At 28.4% G+C, this 17,804-nt stretch overlaps 1 protein-coding gene across 2 annotated transcripts; it reads right to left on the bottom strand.

The window, feature by feature from the left end:
* Positions 1 to 5,191: 5,191 nt before the first annotated feature.
* LOC110668633 (patatin-like protein 6) lies at positions 5,192 to 11,539 on the bottom strand. Of its 2 annotated transcripts, XM_058151628.1 has the most exons (3): positions 9,449 to 11,539; positions 7,644 to 7,957; positions 5,192 to 6,064 (listed from the first exon to the last, which is right to left on the bottom strand). In XM_058151628.1, exons 1-2 carry the CDS (start codon positions 10,607 to 10,609, stop codon positions 7,688 to 7,690), a joined length of 1,431 nt encoding a protein of 476 aa, XP_058007611.1. In that variant the 5' UTR covers positions 10,610 to 11,539; the 3' UTR covers positions 5,192 to 6,064; positions 7,644 to 7,687. The 2 variants fall into 2 exon arrangements, with proteins under 2 accessions (XP_058007611.1, XP_058007610.1); XM_058151627.1 differs by having other exon boundaries at positions 5,192 to 7,957.
* Between the last annotated feature and the right edge of the window lie 6,265 nt (positions 11,540 to 17,804).

Here is a 17,804-nt window from a genome sequence, read left to right as displayed (position 1 = left end):
ACTGATGAATACACGTTTCAACTGTTGGTTGACTATTTTTTAGTCCTTAGCTTATATATATATATATATATATATATATATATATATATATATATATATATATATATATGTATACACTAATTGTGCATTATCCTTACTCCTACCCTCTAATAATCTCTCCCATTTCTTTCATTTCTCTCACTGTTACAATTTTTGTTATCTTTTTCTAATAAAATAATTTAATTTTTCTTTTTATTTCCACAAATATAAATAATCATAAATTATAAATTAAATACAATAAAAAAATTATCATTTCATTTTCCTTTTCTTGCAATTTTTTATCCAAATAAGTTTAAATTTATTTTTATTTTTGTATTTTTGGGTAACATAAAAATATTTTTTTTAACTTTTTTTTTAAATAAAATAATTTGGGTGTATAATTTATTTTTGTTTATTTTGATTGAGAAATGGAGAGAAAAGAAATAAATTAACTTGGAAAAAAGAGGTAAGAGTAATACTATTTATACAGATAAAATGATTCATTATATTTTTCAATGAGTAAATTTAATTAAATACACCTAATTGAAATAAAAATTTCCATTTAAATATGTAATTATTACCATATTTAAAATATTAAATGACAAAATTTTGAAAAATTCAGGCACCACTTATATACTATATCCACTGTCCTTTCATTATCAACTCAACAGTCAACAAAATACAATTATTAGATGCCTTCAGAATATGATAATAGGTTTATCTAGATTTTCATTTCTACTCAATCATTAATTATCAATATTTTTATATTTGCACTATTTCAATTATTAGAAATTATATTATCAAAATGCGTATCATTGTATAATAGTATTTGACAAGAAAATAAAATATGAACTGAAATTATATAGTAGGTGTTGGGCTGAACTTACTACTCATTATTTAGTGGGTATTGGAAGGCTTGACTTAATTAGTTGCTTTTCCTAATTAGCGTTGATGACCCAAAAAAAAAAATTGCAAATTTTTAGCCAAATTTATATATAGTTGTATCAATCAATCGATAAATCAATAATAATAGTGGTCAAAGCTCTGAACTTAATTCTCCATGTTATATATTGTATGAATATGCATCCATTAATATTTATTTAATATATCACATTAGTATGAAAAATTATAATTTTAATAACAAATCGTACGAGAGACTATGCGAAATGGTGCATATTACATTTAATGAACTATAAATTATAATTTTCCATATTAATAAAGTATATTAACTTAATTTTAGGCTACATTTATTTCACAGAAAATATTTTTTTAAAATGTTTTTCATATTTTCTAGCATTTAAAGTATTTAAAAAAATTGATTAATTAAAAATATTTCTAATCAAAGAAAAAATTAAATTATTTTTATAAAAAATGACTTCCTTCTTTTAAAAGAAGAAATCATTTTCTATTTTCTAAACTTTAATAATCTTCTTAAAATGTAAAATATATATAATATATATATATATAATAAATATATATCATTAATTTAACATTACAATTAAACAATGAAAAATATTTTTATAAAAAATATTTTTTACAAAATATTTTTCATGAAAAATATTTTTTACAAAATATTTTTCATGAAAAATATTTTTTATATATAAATTATTTTCCGTAAAATAAATAGAGCCTTAGCAATATAATATTTACCCCCATTAAAAAATCCGAGTGTATATAAAAAGTATCTAATTTCCCACCAATTAATGACAAACATATATATAATATTTTAATTGAAATAATTATATAATTTTTGTTTCCTTATTTATTATTGTTAATTAGCCTAACTTAATTCAGTAATAAAGATATACCACTCACATATTGATTCAATTTTGAGTTATTACTTGTGTAATTTCCTTACTCAAAATACACAGACACGCGTGCACACATATATATATATATAAAACTTTGAAGGTGATTTAAGAACTATATAAAATTCATTAATCATGCATGCACGAAGGGATTAATTAATTAGATAATAAAAGGGAAAATTTATAAATAATTAATTAAGTACACGAAGGGATATTTGGCAAGTAGTACAAATCATTATCATCATTATTATTGTGTTGTATTATTTAGAGTTTGAAAGAAATATATCCTATTCCATAAAAGCAGTAGGAAATGAATGTGTGAATATAGGAGGACAAGTCTAATACTCTATCTGGGATAAAGGATGGATAACCCACACACCCCACACCCCCTCCCCCCCCCCCCACCCCCAAAAAAAAAAAAAATAATAATAATAATAATAATAATAATAATAATAATAATAAAAGATAAAGCAGATTCCATGATAAAGTTAGGTCTCCCTCAAATGCTATACCAAAACAAGATGTATATCATCCATACATGTCACATATAAAGATAGAGAGAGAGCAATTTGTAATTATATTAGATTAGATTATTATAATTCCAAGGAGAAAGAACATTTCTAGAATGGGCAACCAAACTTTATATTATATTACAAAGAAAATGTACAAAGTGTTAGGATAATTGGTTACCAAACAATTTCATCATTCTTTTGGGAGGTTTAAGAAGCTATACAATGAGAGAGAATTTCTTTTAAAAGAATATAATTTCATTTCAACCTACTTTATATTATTCACAACCTTTAGCTATTTACATAGTGTAATTCTATATTTATATAATAGTATTTTCTTTCTACTTTGATGAGAATTTTAAAAAAAATTGATAATTTATTAATAAACATTATAATATAAGCAAATTATAATTTTCTCATAAGAAAAAAATATAAATAAGACAATTGAAAATTTTTGTTTAAAAATGATTTGGGTAGAGAGAATAATCTTCTTAGTAGTAATTAGTACTTTTTTTTATCTTAATTGACAAAAGAAATCTTTTGAAACACTTTCCTTTCATGAATTTGCTATCTTTATGGATTGTATAAGAGTTTAAACTATCAAATTTCAATAAAGGAAACATTATCAGGCTTTATTAATAATAAAATACTCTTATAAAATGGAATCAACTTAAACTATCAAAGAAAATATATATTGATGAGAATTAATAATACTGTTGTAGGCCATTTTTGACGTCCTGATTAATAATGTTGGCCTAATCAAGGTTCAATATTAATTAATTAAAAATTCATATATTTATCCTTACTTTAGCTGTAAAGCTACAACATGGATTCCTTGCCTTTCCTTTTTCCCCCCCTTTTTTACCCATATGGTAAAATGGAATCCAACATGATTGAACATACTAATCAAAGCATAAGAGACTCAGTTAAGGATGCAAATATATAAACAAGATAACTAAACATCATTAGAGCTATAGACTTTCTAATTTGCAGTTAAAAAGAGTTGATGTAAAGGAAATTTTTGGGGTGATGGGACCTAAAGGAGCAAGTCTAGGATTTGGCATGCATATGATTAATTGCCAGAAGCTTTGCTAAATAACTTTGTGTGCTTTGTGTGCATTTCATTATTAAATAAAAAAAAAGAACTCTATATAAAAAAAAGCATAAAATAACTTTTATTTATTGGGTAACATCATATTATTTAAAAATATATGTTATAATTTGAATCTCATTACTTAAAATTTCCTTTTAAATTTTTTATAAGAAATTTCCATAAACTTTAGTTTCAGTAATACGTAATTATTTTTAGGGTTATAAAATGTCGAACTCAAATTTTAATTAAAATTAATTATAAAAAAAATCTTACATTAAAAATTAAATCTGATAAAAAAATATTTCATGGTAATTACAAGATTAACAAAACTTGAGTAATTTATAATGATAGTTAAGAATATAATATGAAAATAGATGCCATGGAGTGCATGGAATAGTTTATCAATGTCCTACTCGTCAGACGTTAATGTAATGAACATGCACGAAATTTGGTCGGTCACGAGCGAGCCTACTTTTAAAGAAAAAGGTTGGAGAGAGTGGTTCGTCTAATTATGATTTGTATTTAATTGGATGTTTGATTGGACATTTGCTGTCCATCTCTTTCTTGAAGTTCAGATAGGGAGGTTGAAATTCTGCATTTTCTTAATTTGCTTTTTTTTTTTTTTAAATATGTTGATTCTCTCTAATTATTTATACTTGGAAAATGTTTAGTTCAACGCTTATATAAACACTTATTAATTTAAATTTATAAAAATTTAAAATTTTAAATAATTATATATTTAATTAAAATATTTATAAGTGATTTATATTTTATAAAAAATAATTTATAAATATATTTATTCTTAAAATAATTAAAAAGATATTAAATAAAATTTAACTTATAAGTCTAAAAGTTATTATAAATAAATAGATTAATTTATTTTTAGAGTTTATATGCTAATTTGATTATTTTATAAATTAAAATAAATACCTCTTCATCATGTTTTAATCGTGCATGTTTTATACATTTTAGTTAAATGATTATTTTTGTTAGTGGTTAACTATATATTTTTTTTAGAAAATTAATCTAAAAAGTAAAATTAAGGTGAATTTTTAATTGAATTAAATTAAATATTAGTTTGATGAACCTATTATATATATATGCGTGTGTGACTATAAGAATATATTCGAGATCTTGTGGAGATGACTCCAATATCACTTAACTCTAGCTTAATTCTAGCTTAATTAGTTAAAATTTTAATTTGATGAATCCCATTTAAATCTTATTGAACTTTTCCTTCACGCTTTGTTTGAAAAGCGTTGAAGTAAATTTTTTAAAATAAATTTTTTTATAACTTTTAAATTTTTATAAATTTTATTATTTAAATGGAAAAGGTATTTCTTAAAATATTTATTTAAAAATTTTAAAGGAAAAATCTTTTCAACCTATTAATTTATTATTGAAATGAAAAATTAAGTTTTTTTTTTTTAAGATTTTTAAAATTTTCTAAAAAATTTATTTTAAAAACCTACGATTTCTCTGGAATATATATTTTAAGGTTTTGAAATCTTAAAAAAACATCTTATTATTTTGTGAAATTGCCTCTCAAACAGAGGCTTATGTGAAGTAGTAAACCCAACAAAGCTGTTTGGATTTATTATTTTTTTATAAAAATAGAGAAAAACCAATCAAATTATCTCTTAATTCACATCAACTAATATTTTTCAATAATTATATATTTATCATTCATTTGCTATTAGTCTATAAGAGGCCAAGGAAAAAGCCAAGCAGAAGATGGTTGGCTCTCATAACAGACGTAGAAATAAACGGAAATAACCAGTCATCCATCACCATTCTTTTACTACTGAGAAAAGAAAATATACAAAAGGGTGAAATTTCCTTGATCCAAACAATCATTAATAACATCATGAACACATTTGTTCAGAAGACATTCAAATAGAGGTCCCCCAAATCCTGTTATCAAGGGTTTTGGCCATCCATCTATTATGATCTATCCCATTAACAGGAGATGTGTTGGTTTGCTTGAAAAGATACTAGCCACTCTCAAATCTCTTCTCCACCACTACTACAACCCATATTTGAAGAAAAGGGGGAAAAATAAATTAAAAAATCCAAAAGACCAAAGTTCAGACAAAGTACTTTGGCTATTTATCTGGGTTTTCTTGAGAAAGTAGCCCACCACCCCACCCCCCCCAACTCAAGTTTCCTTGAGAGAAAAGGTTTGAAAAAGACCAAACAAAGAAAAAGAAAAACAATAATCCAGAAGGAAATGAAATGGGAAAGAGAGATATAATGGACATAACAGAGTTTTCTTTCCCACCCTAAAATCTAAATTGACATGAAAAGATTCACACCTGATACTTGGTTTGACCTTCAAAAGCTTAAGAACTCATCATCTTGCTATTTTCTTTGTGTCTTTCTTGGTTCCTTGCCAATGTAGAAAGGTGGGGGGTGGTCATCACAGTGCTTGTCCTCTGGCAGGCAAACTATCCCACTAAGATCTCTTCTACCCTTTATGTGCTGCTTGTCCTTTTCACTCAATTCTCCTCTCCTCCTCTTCTCTGGCTATTCTTCACTTTCAAAAGTAAAAGCTGCTATATTACTTTCCATTTTTTTTTCTTCCTTTCTTTTTCTCTCTTGAATATATCTATAAATATTATATATATTTTATCCCTGGAATTCAGATACAGAATTTCAGTAAAAATTAAAAAATGAAGAACATGATTAGAGCACATTACAATCAAACAAAAATTTAAATTTTTAATGCACTAGGTATCCCAACCACTCATAAGGGTAATTGCACATAGCTCTATCCTTATTAGGAAGTTGCTTTGTTCATACCAAATAGAATTTATTGTCTGCAGAATTTCCTCCAATTTACGCAAAGATTATAATGTTCAAAAAGTACAGAGTACCATACTCAATACATTTGACAGACACAAGCTACTTGTACTAAAATAACTTAAATCAAGTCAAGTCAAGCAAATACACCAGCAATCTCTTTTTTTAATTAAAAAAAAAAGAGTTTAGGTGAGGAATGCTCCAGGGTCGGTGCATATTCAATTTGACACCAAGACCTGAATTCAGGCCTGGCTTCCTCCTCTTTTGTGTAAAAATTTAAAGGGCGACGCTTTTAGCTTGGGCACTTGCATTTTTCCTTTCCGATTAAATCATTCTAAGGACACCAGACGAGGACTTTTAATAAGAGACAATTTTGACAAATTATATTAGATTCTTCTTATTGTTTGGTCTAAGGTAGGGCTCCCTGCCAAGCATTTAAGTTGAAGAAAACGAAAGATAACATTTGATGTGACCATAGGCCCTAAATGCCCTTGATCTAAGGGTTAAGTGTAATAAGTGTGATTTTGTGACCACAAAAGCAAGAGATAGTCTTTGGTTTATAGGATATGAGACTCCTTGAGAGGAAAAGAACTTAGCTTTGCCTAACAGTCAAACCAAAAAAGGTCACAAGAACCTTTTTATGTCCTACAGATATGCCTTTGAGGCACCCCCTTCTATCTAAATGACCAAAATGCCAAAAGAAAACAAAGTTTTGATCCATAAAATGACCAAGATGTCCCTCATCTATAGCAAGAATCAGTGTCGGTAGAAGGACAACAACAGGGCCAATCTTCCCCACATAAACTGTTTATAGTTCTTGCATTTCCTATACTTTTATGCAAAACAAGAAAAATAAGAACAGCTACAGCAACAGCAACAACTACCGGTTGTTACAGAGTTTGGCCCACGAGGCTGAGCTCACGAGGACAAACAACATGACAAATTCTATTGCCTGCTTGTGTTTACGTGGCCTAATGTCCATTTGCTTTAGACAACAACATTTCAACATTTTATAAATAAGAAAAGAACCTAGAAGAAAAAGTAAGTTAGGAGTTCTGATGAAGGAGCAATATACAACAAGCTATCTATGGAGGAAATTCAAAGAAAAATAAAATGCATGAGCCAAATGTGTTCATTCTCGTTTAGGCACAGTTGGTATCAATGGATAGAGACATTTCATTCCAAGAAAAGGCAAATTTAGATTCCAAGTAATTATCAAATTGGGTCTCTAGCTCCTATTATATTATGTTGAACATAAACTAGTTCTTTTCTACATATAGTTTCAAGCTTTCCTACATGATTATTTTCCATAATGGTTCCACCAAGATGTTATCTTTAGACAAGGAGTATAAATGGATTTAATTATCTATAAAATATTTAGTGAAAGGAGAGGTAATGAAAAAGGCTTACCCTTTTTCTTTTTGTTTGGGTTGGTTCTAAATATAGTTGAGAGTAGTCTATGTAGGTTTAGAAGCAGCTTGCTTGAAAGCAACAGTGGGAGCAATTCTGCAGCTCCTCCTTTGGTGCTCAAGCACAAGTTCACCAGCAAACCAATCCAATTTCTCAAAATTGCTTTGCTCTCCAATCCTCTTACCCCCAAACAGAACTGATTCAACATTTTTCTGCTTCAACATTTCCTCTGCTATGGCAATCAACATCTTCACATTGTTAGGACCAGAGTCTGTGTCCACATTGGGTCCACACCTTCCTAAGCTGGACCCATTTGCCTGTCACACCAAAATCAATTGGAATAATGAGCCTTTGTACTGCACAAACTAATGCATAGAGACCATCCTTTTAGCAAACAATTAACCACAGTGAAGCAACATAACCTAGTCAATTAGCTAAAAGCCCTCAAAATTACAGACTCCATAATGCAGTCTGTCTGTACTTTTTTGTCAGCGTAATTGAAGCCCCATTAAGATAAAAACATACCATGTTAAGTGAAATGACTAAATCTGTACAAAAATAGCAGAACCTACATTAGCCTACCCTTGATTCCATCAATGGGTATGCTTATAATTTCTACCCTTTTCATCTAAGAATAGGAACAATAAAATCATGCTATTGTTAAGGGTAAAAAGTCAATCTTTACCTGCAAAAATAGAGGAAAAAAGTTTGAAAATTAACATACCCTTCGCTTACTTATGGACAGCCCTTCGCGTACTTATAGGTAGCTAACATTAAGGTAGTACAACAATAGCAAGATCAGAGACCATATCCTTTGGTTTTGACAGCAAATAAAGCATACCTATAAGTAACCCTAATAACGAAAGCTACAAGCTAATTATGGTATGCCTGTTTACCTTCTAACTAATATATGAACATTAATCATTGTAAACTCCCCATACTCCTGACAAATCCAAGCCCCAGGTCTCCAGGCTTCAGCCATTTACTATCAAAAAAAAAAAAAAATCCCATCTTGAGCATGTTCCTAATTACTCAGCCAGCCAGCATTGACACCAAAATAGAATTCCTATTAAGGCAATTGCTATTCATATAATGGTTCTAAACATGGCAACGAATTTAATTCTGGAAGAATGGAGGATGAGAAAACAATTCAGCTACCAACTTGAGAGTTTTCACCATTTCATAAAAAATCTTGGAGAAAGGAAGTTGGCAATAAATCATTTACCAAACTTCATATTTCCACAATTTGACAAAAGATTTGGACCTAGAATCTTTCATTTTGTCAATTAAAGAGAATCTGAAAAACTTCAGTTTTGTAATTAACTGCTCATTAAGGAACTGAATTAAAACTCTACAGTAACATCTGATATTTTGACCGAAAACACACAAACCCATTAAAGAAAATTTTGTTAACGCATGGGTTAAAGCCAGGAAAAACCAGAGGCTAAACCCACCCATCACATGCAACCCAACAGAGAAACCACCTCAGAGACACAAACAAGCACAGCACAGGTCCCCATATGGGTGTCTTGAATTCATGGTGCCCATGAATCTCATTCCCAAACTGCATGTCGGCTAATAAAAGCCATAAAAACTCTTGCACCAATGACCCCATTACACTAGGCCAAAATCCCAGCTAAAAATCATAAACATCTATACCTGAAAAAGACACAATTGGCTTAACCCATTTCCCCAGCCTGGCTAAAACTGTCGAACTTGGCCAAAAATACCATAACCAAGCAGTACAGAATTAAATACGCACTTGACACTTACAAAAACACGTATACAAGATGTGCTAAGGACCATACCTGAATTCTTACGTAGTTACTGCTCCTACACTGCCCAAATGCCATGGCTATAGCTTGGTCCATTGAATCGGCCGAACCATCGCCCGAAATTCGAGACATGGGTCGAGCCCAGTGCTTGGCCCTCCAGTTCTTAACCTCCTCATAATCGTAGCTAACCTCAAGGAGCTGACCAGTACCTAGTGATAGTACTAATAAATCTTCCACTCCTCTCACGAACGGAAACTCTTGCTTGTTATGCAGCACGTGCGTAATTGCTGCAGATGCTGGATTGCTCATAGCCAAACCGCCGTCAACCGCTAGACACTTGGTCTGACCATCAACGGACAGCATTTGAATCGGCTCGAATAAAACCGGTTCGGCTGATGTCGCCCGGCAGACTTCCCAGAGCCTGAAATCAAAACTATCGGTTTCTAATGCATCGGCTCTTGAGAACAGAAACGGCGCCGTGCTTGAAAGATCATAGCATGGGATTAGAACCGGCTTTAACGTATCTTTAAGAGTTAAGCTTCGGCCTTTTTCCGTAAACATTTCTTTCATGGCTTTCTCTAGACAGGATGTGGCGGCGGTCGTACTGGAACCGCCTTTAAATAACCGCTTTAGAACACCCCCGCCGCCTCCGCCGCTACCACGACCATTTCCACCACCTCCTCCACTGCCATTACCAGAACGGTAAATTTTCCTGCCATGATCAGCTAAAAACCTCCAAGTGTCATCTGCTTTCATAATCGGACGGTTATGATCTTTACTGCCAAAAAGCATGGCCGTAAAGATGCCGCCTATTCCTGTCCCGGCCGCGACGTCGAAATAATCAGCGATTCTGGCGTCAGGATTGCCTGATTTGGTTTTGAGCGCGTGCTCCAGATAGGCCAATGCTTTCCCAGAAAGAATCCCTCTCATGCCGCCGCCGTCGATGGAGAGTATGCATATTTTTCCACGCTGGTTCTTGATTGCAGAAACGCCGTTGGCATCGGCAACTGGTGGGGATATAAAAGACTCAGGTTTTGACTCTGTGGGTGCCGGAGAGATTTGCTTGGGGATCCAAAGCTTCTGATCGTCGTAACCAAACAGAAACTTGCTTTCAAGAATTGAGAAGATTTCGTAGCTGAGCTTATCGGTGTCGATGCTCGGTTCTTGCATTTCTAAAGAATGATTGGTAGCCATTTTCACGTTAGCAAAAAACCAAAACCGTTGTATGCTTGTGAATTGCAAAAGAATCTAATAAGCCTCGAAGTTGCTTATGAATTAGATTCTTTGCATTTTAATTCTTGATGGAGCTGTATAGTTGTTTTCTTGTTTTGACGGCAAGTTAATCTCTTATATTAATTTTGCACGAAAGACGAAAGTTTCTCTCCTTTTCTTTCTCTTTTGGTTTACCTTGCCAATAACGCCCGAGAGAATTGAGATTTCTTGCCAACTATTTTTCTCTTCTGTGCTTTGAATATATGCTGAGCCTCTTCTTGAATTCAGATAAGGGAGGTTGTATTCAGTTTGAAGCTTTCAAAGAAAACTTATCCCTCCAGAGAACTTCCCTTCGTTTGTGGACAATCTTTCATCATCAAGAAGCTGAAAAATTAATCACCCAAAACATATGAGATAAATGTTTTTGTTTTGTACTTTGCTCCAAAAAGAAAAAATCTTTTTGTTTCCCAAACGCTCGCTATCACTTCAGTTGAAGCCTGTATAACCAATCATTCTTTACAAGAAAAGAAGAGAAAGAAACCAAAACCCAGTCTTGAAAAACCCTTTTGCCCAATCTCCATCCCTCTCCCTCTTTATCTCTTTGGGCTTGTGTAATCTTTTAACAGATCACGCTAAAGGTAGCTATAGCAAAATGATAAAGCATTAAAAGATTAAATCAAGCAAGGGAGTGGCTAGCTAGCTGCTAGCTACAGGTATCGCCAAAAAACAAAGCATAAAAGAAGCCAAAGGATCAGAGAGAGAGAGAGAGAGAAGGATAGAGGAGGCTAGAACACAGCAGTTGCAGAGCATGTCTGTTTATAGCTTTTAAAATAACAAGACCATTTTCAACTCTCTCTTTCTCTCTCCCCCTCTCTTTCCTCTCCTCCGTGGTTTTCTTCTTTCCTTCCTTCTCTCTCTCTCTCTCTCCTTGCATGGTAACGGATATACACCAATTCAACCTGAAAATGTCATATTTTATATTTTTATTGTAAAAAAAAAAAAGAATACTTATATTTTTTGAGAGGAATAATATTTCAACTATTAATATAATAAGTTTTTAATCTTATAATGAAATTGAAAACAAGAATTATATTAATGTAATTATATTTATTGGACTCATTCAATCCCTAAAAATTTTCTCTATAAAAAATGGAACATTTCAATTTTTATAATAAAAATAACAATCAATTAATTATTTTTAATATTTAATATATATAATTTGTACCTTCCTTTTTTCTGTTGATTAATTTTTAATTATTTTATTAGGCAATGACCAATTGGTCACCGACGGTTGTACTTGCGGGAGGGGGTGTTGGGGTCATGTCCTGTCAGAGATCCAACGGTCAAGATACGTTTTTCACTGTGTGTCCGTGAACAACGGTCAAATTGAAAGAGGAAAGCCTTATAATTTTCTTTCTTCCCGCCGTTGTCGTTATGCGTAAAAGGCCCAGCCCCACGCCGTCGGCGAAGGAATGGAGAAGCACACGTTTCCAATTTGCTGTTGATTTTCACTTTCGGACCAAATTAGAACTTAACCACCGCTAATTAATACATTTTTTAAAATATAAAAATCAAATGCTTAATTTCACTATAAAAATTAAGAGCCTACTTAATTTAACTGTTATATGTTGGCTATCTGAATTTTTTTAAAAAAAATTAATAAAAAAAGAAATTAAATGAATTTTTTCAAAATTATTTATGAAAATATTAATTAAACAAAAAATTAAAAAAATAACTATGTTTTAAAGTTTTTTCACTTCTTAGATTTGATCAATAAAAATCGATTCATTAAAAATATTAGTTAATTAAATACTTTAAACTTATAAAAAAATTCGTACTAGTTATTTATAACAATAAATTATACTCCCTTTATCTAATTTCAAGTGGTGTTTAATTTTTTTTTTATCTTATTTTATTTACTTTTTTAAAAAATTAAAAAAATATTAATTACCTTTTTTAAATTTATCTTTATTTATTGTTATCTCAATTAATTATATATTTTTTATCCCTTTTTTATCTTAATTAAATATAATGATACTTTAGTCGATTATTAATATTTTTTATAAAAATAAAGATATTAAATTTTTTTCTTTTTCTTTTTCTTTTTATAAAAATCTTGAAAAGCACTTGAAATAGGATGGAGGAAATAATTAATTAAAAAATATTCTTTCTATCTACTTTTATTTATCATTTAAGCTTTTTTATATAATAAATAAGAAAATAATTAAATCATCTAAATTATAAGAAAATTCTTCTTATTTTAACTAAATTACTTTTTATCTCAATTAATTAAAAAAGAGAATTTTGTGATAAGATGAGTTATTAAAAAAAATATAGAAATAATTATTGTACTTTATAAAGATAAAAGTAAAATTGAAAAAATTAATTATACACCTTAATTTTTTCAAAATGATAGATAAAAATGGAGTGCATAAGTATATAATAACTTAATCGATAATATTATTTTTTTTATATAAATTAATGAATAAGGACATATATAAATTTTAAATATATTTTATATGAAATCATATTTTTTACATAAAAATTAATTTCATTATAACTTTACTTAAAAAAATTTAACAAATATAAAAATTACATATATAAATGAAAAAATTATTCGTATATAATTATATACTTAAAGAGTATTATTTAATATAATATAACTATAGTAAATACATTTTATTAAACATAAATATTATCATTATTTGATTCAAATAAAATATAACTATTTTTCTTTATTAATTAAATTAACTTTATATGCTTTTTGTGACTAATTGAGCATTGAAGTACTTTTAAAAACTAATTTACCAAACACTTGAAATTTAACAGTTAGAACTTTCAATAGGTAAACGTTGATCCAACCACCAAACAAATATCTAAAACATTAAGTTTTTAAATAGTAACAATGAATATGTGAATTTTACAACTTCAATCACATTTTTATAAAATATAAAATACATGTCAAGTGATTAGCTTCCTTCACATGTCAAAATAGTTAAATTAATATTACAATCTAACTATTTATATTTATTATTATATTTTTTTAATGTAAAATTTATAATCTTAATACTCTTCTTTCCTATGCAACTACATGATTATCAATTATATATATATATATATATATATATATATATATATATATATATATATATATATATATAAAAGCTCATAAAAATATGTATCGTGTTTAAAAAAAAAACTTAAAATTTAGGTATTTGTCATTTTTTTTGATACAATTATCATTAATATTCGTCTTCATATACATTATTTGGTAAAAAACACCACTTATTTAAATATATTTTACTTAAAAATATAGATTTATTTTAGTAATTATTGGTATTAGTTAATAAAAGCTTCCATAGAAATGTCATTTTTATTATATCTCTTATCATTTAGTGATGAACTAATAATATTAATGTTCAAAATTTTAATAAAAGTTAATTTATATTTAACATAATTAATTAAAAATTTTAATATTATTAAAATTTTAGTATGATTTAAAAAAAATAAAATATAAAAAATAAATATTAAAATAAAATAAAAAAATAATTCACGCAATGCATAGCAATACAATTAATTAGTTTGTATTTTTAAATTAATACAAGTTTAAATTTAATTTAAATTTTGATACCATGATTAATTTAGGAAAAGTATTAATTAAATTATAATTTAATTTTAATTTAAATTTATATAAATGATAAAATTATTTTACTTATTAAAATAACTAATCAAATATATATTATAATTTAGTCATTTATATTTACTCTTTTATTTTTATAAATTTATAATTCAAACAATACTTTTTTATAATTAATTTTATTTATAAATTTTATATATATATATATATATATGTATGACTCGAATTCTGAATTTAATTAAAATGTTGATGAGTTTTATCAACTGAGTTAACTTTCATTGGCTTGCAAAATACCCATTAGTTTTTGGTTTGTGAAGAATAAAGGAATAAAATGATTTTAGGTAGGAAAAAAACAGTGACGTGGTGATGAGCGTAGACAGATGATGGCTTAGACCCAATTAGACACGCAAATGCCTAGTAGAAATTTCTGGTCTTAAGGCAGATAAAGACTAGTCGCCATGTTGGGTCCCATTCACATTTACTAAGGTTGACAAGTTATTATTTTATTAAATAAATATCAAATTTATCAATTTTTTAAAGCTCAATTTTATTGTTATATTTATTAAAAAATTTTAATTTAATTAATTTAATTTTTTAAAATTAGTTTAGAATTTTAATTTAAGTTAATTTAATAAAAATTAAAAAAATAAAGAAATTGACATTTTATTTTTAGACTTTAATTAATAAATCAATAAATTTAATTTAAAGATCAAGAAATTAAATTTATTAAATTTTTATTTAAATAAAAAAATTAAGAAATATAGTTCATAATTTTTTTTACTAAAATTAATTTAGATAAAAAATTAAAAATAAATTAAGTTAAATTTTTTAAATAAGTGCATGGATAAAGATAATCATTTTATCTTTTTTTTTATTATATCTTGCTTTTTTTTTTACCACTCACCAGAATAGAAAAAGGAAGCACACACTGAAAAGATAGCAACCAACCCAATAAATTAAATCAAACCAAACCCAATGGAAACTCAAACCCACAAAATCAGACTCATTCCCAATCTAGAGATCCTTGGTTAAGAAGAAGATCATTGAATAGAGAAAAAATGCTGACTATCACCATTGGTTGGCACCACCTTTGATGCTGAGCAGACTAAAGTCAACAGAAAAGACCAGCTACACATGGAGCAACTAAAGTCATCCATCTACTCACAAAGCCTCAACTATAGAGTTTACCTCCTAAGTAACTCAAAAAAGACATTAAAACCTGCTCTACATCAATTAGAGGGGGCGAGGGCGGTGCCGTAGAGCTCTGATACATGAAGCCAACAGGATGATCTTCCCAGTCATGGTGTAGAAGCAGATCCCAAAAAAAATACCGTTTCTTCAAATGATTTGTATATACTGACAAATATAAAAGCCACTCCAATCATTATACAAATTTCTAAATAATTATTCAAAAATAAATTAATAAAACTTATTCTTGAAAAATGACTTATTAATTGTGAAACGCGGCACAACAATTTTTATCCCATCAGAACAACCCATAAATATAAGCAAGGAACGGCCGAATGGGTGTTGAGTTTGCCATTTGATTTGATTGAAAGAAAATTAGAAGATGCTCATCCACTCACCCATGCAATTTTCTTGTCATAAGTTGACAACGCCATTTACATCATGTCCTCCATGAAATCAAACTAGCGTTTTGAATCCTTATTATTATTATAAGAAGGCTGGCTGTAGTTTATTTCATGTTCATTTTGTCAAAACCATAAATTCTCCCATTCTCGTCGTTGCCCAAATGACAATAAGTTTATACCATGTATTTCTTGTTGGGTATAGTTAGGTTGCTGATATTATAAGCTCAAATTTTTATGGAAATATCCTTAATAACTATTTTATATATTAGATATATTTTAATTAATTCGATAAATTTTTATTTTTATATAAATATTTAATATAATAATTATTAAATTTATTTTTATATAAAATTAAATTTATATTAGATGTACTCGTTTAATTCTAGTTATATGAAATAAACTTAATAATTATTAAATAAAATAATTATTAAAACTTTCTCTAATTAAATTTTATCTTTAACTAGAATTGCACTCAATATCAAAAGGTTAAACTTTATGTTCAAAACTTAAATGTTTAGTCTAATCTTACTTATTCAGTGGTTGAAAATATATCACTCGTCTAATAAACTTAGATTCGAATCTCACTTCTTTAATTCTCCTACTAAAAAAGATATATGTCTATAATGGAAAACATTTAGACTTTTATGTTTAATTAAGCTTTAATCAATTTTATATAAATTTTGATATAATATTTGATTTAATGATTGTTAAAGTTTATTCTCATATAAAATTAAGTTTTTATTAAATATATATTTTTAAAATACTTTTTTCTAATAATAATAATAATAATAATAATATCTTCTATTTTAACAAATTTCTAAAAAAAGAAATATAATTTCCCACAACTTGCCCAACTAGCTCCACTCACAAAGTATTAGACTCAGAAAGAAAGTTGGCAATGATAATGTGGTTTACTAAAAAAGGAGTGATTTAATCTTTGACATATCCAAGATTAGCAACTTCAATTTTGTATGATTTAAAGAGTCTCTTTCGTTATCTTTTCATGGTTGTATTTTATGGAGTAATGGAATTCTAAGTTTCCACTTTCATTATCTATACAATGAAAAAAAAAATACTAAGAAAATCATGGCCAGTAATTAAGGTTGAAATGATTATCCATGAGATTAAAGAATTGTTTTGAAGCACTTACTCCACTAATCACGGTGACCATCATATTAAGTTCCACTTGACTTTGACTAATTTATTGGAATGATTATACCCTCAATCACAGGTATCTCACACTATTTCATTTCATTAATCATTTCTTCTTGGCTTCAAGGTCAGCCCCTAGCTATTTTAACACTTTTTTTTTTTAAAAATAATTTGCCCTGATTGCGACTTAAACTCAGGATTTTATCATTTTGAAAATGAGTATTGTTGAGCTAAAGTTTACTAGTATTCACATTTTTCTTTATTTATATAATAGATACACATGTCTAAGACTTATATAATTGCATAATAATAATATGGAGAAAAGATACTTGAACACAAATTTATGTGATTCGACTATATAAAATACGAGAGAAAAAAATTCACTAATTCTAACCCCTAAACTCTCATGAAATGTCACGACCCATCCTATGGGCCGGAGCGGCACTAGAATGGGTCGTGACAAAGTTGGTATCAGAGCTTAGGCTCTAGATTCATGGGAAAGAATATACTTGGGAGTGTAAAAGGAGTCTTGTTAGGATGTTACATGCGGAGTATAGGATTCTATTTCATCTTTTTCTGTAATTCTTTGTTTCTAGATTCTGCGTTATACCTCGGGAAATATAAAAGTGTCTCAATTAGTGTTTTGATTTTCGTGGAGTACACAGAAATGTGAAATAGAGTTAGTAGACATGTGAGGTCTATCATGAGGATACGTACTCCAAGAAATGCTATTTTTCTGTCTGTATGGGTTTAAATGGTGTGCCCATTTCATGCAAGGCACGAGTACATAAAGGTG

The sequence above is a fragment of the Hevea brasiliensis genome, chromosome 8 (assembly GCF_030052815.1).
Source record: "Hevea brasiliensis isolate MT/VB/25A 57/8 chromosome 8, ASM3005281v1, whole genome shotgun sequence".
NCBI classification, from domain to species: domain Eukaryota; kingdom Viridiplantae; phylum Streptophyta; class Magnoliopsida; order Malpighiales; family Euphorbiaceae; genus Hevea; species Hevea brasiliensis.
Note: the sequence above shows the minus strand (reverse complement) of the source record. Positions and strands in the feature narration are given on the sequence as shown.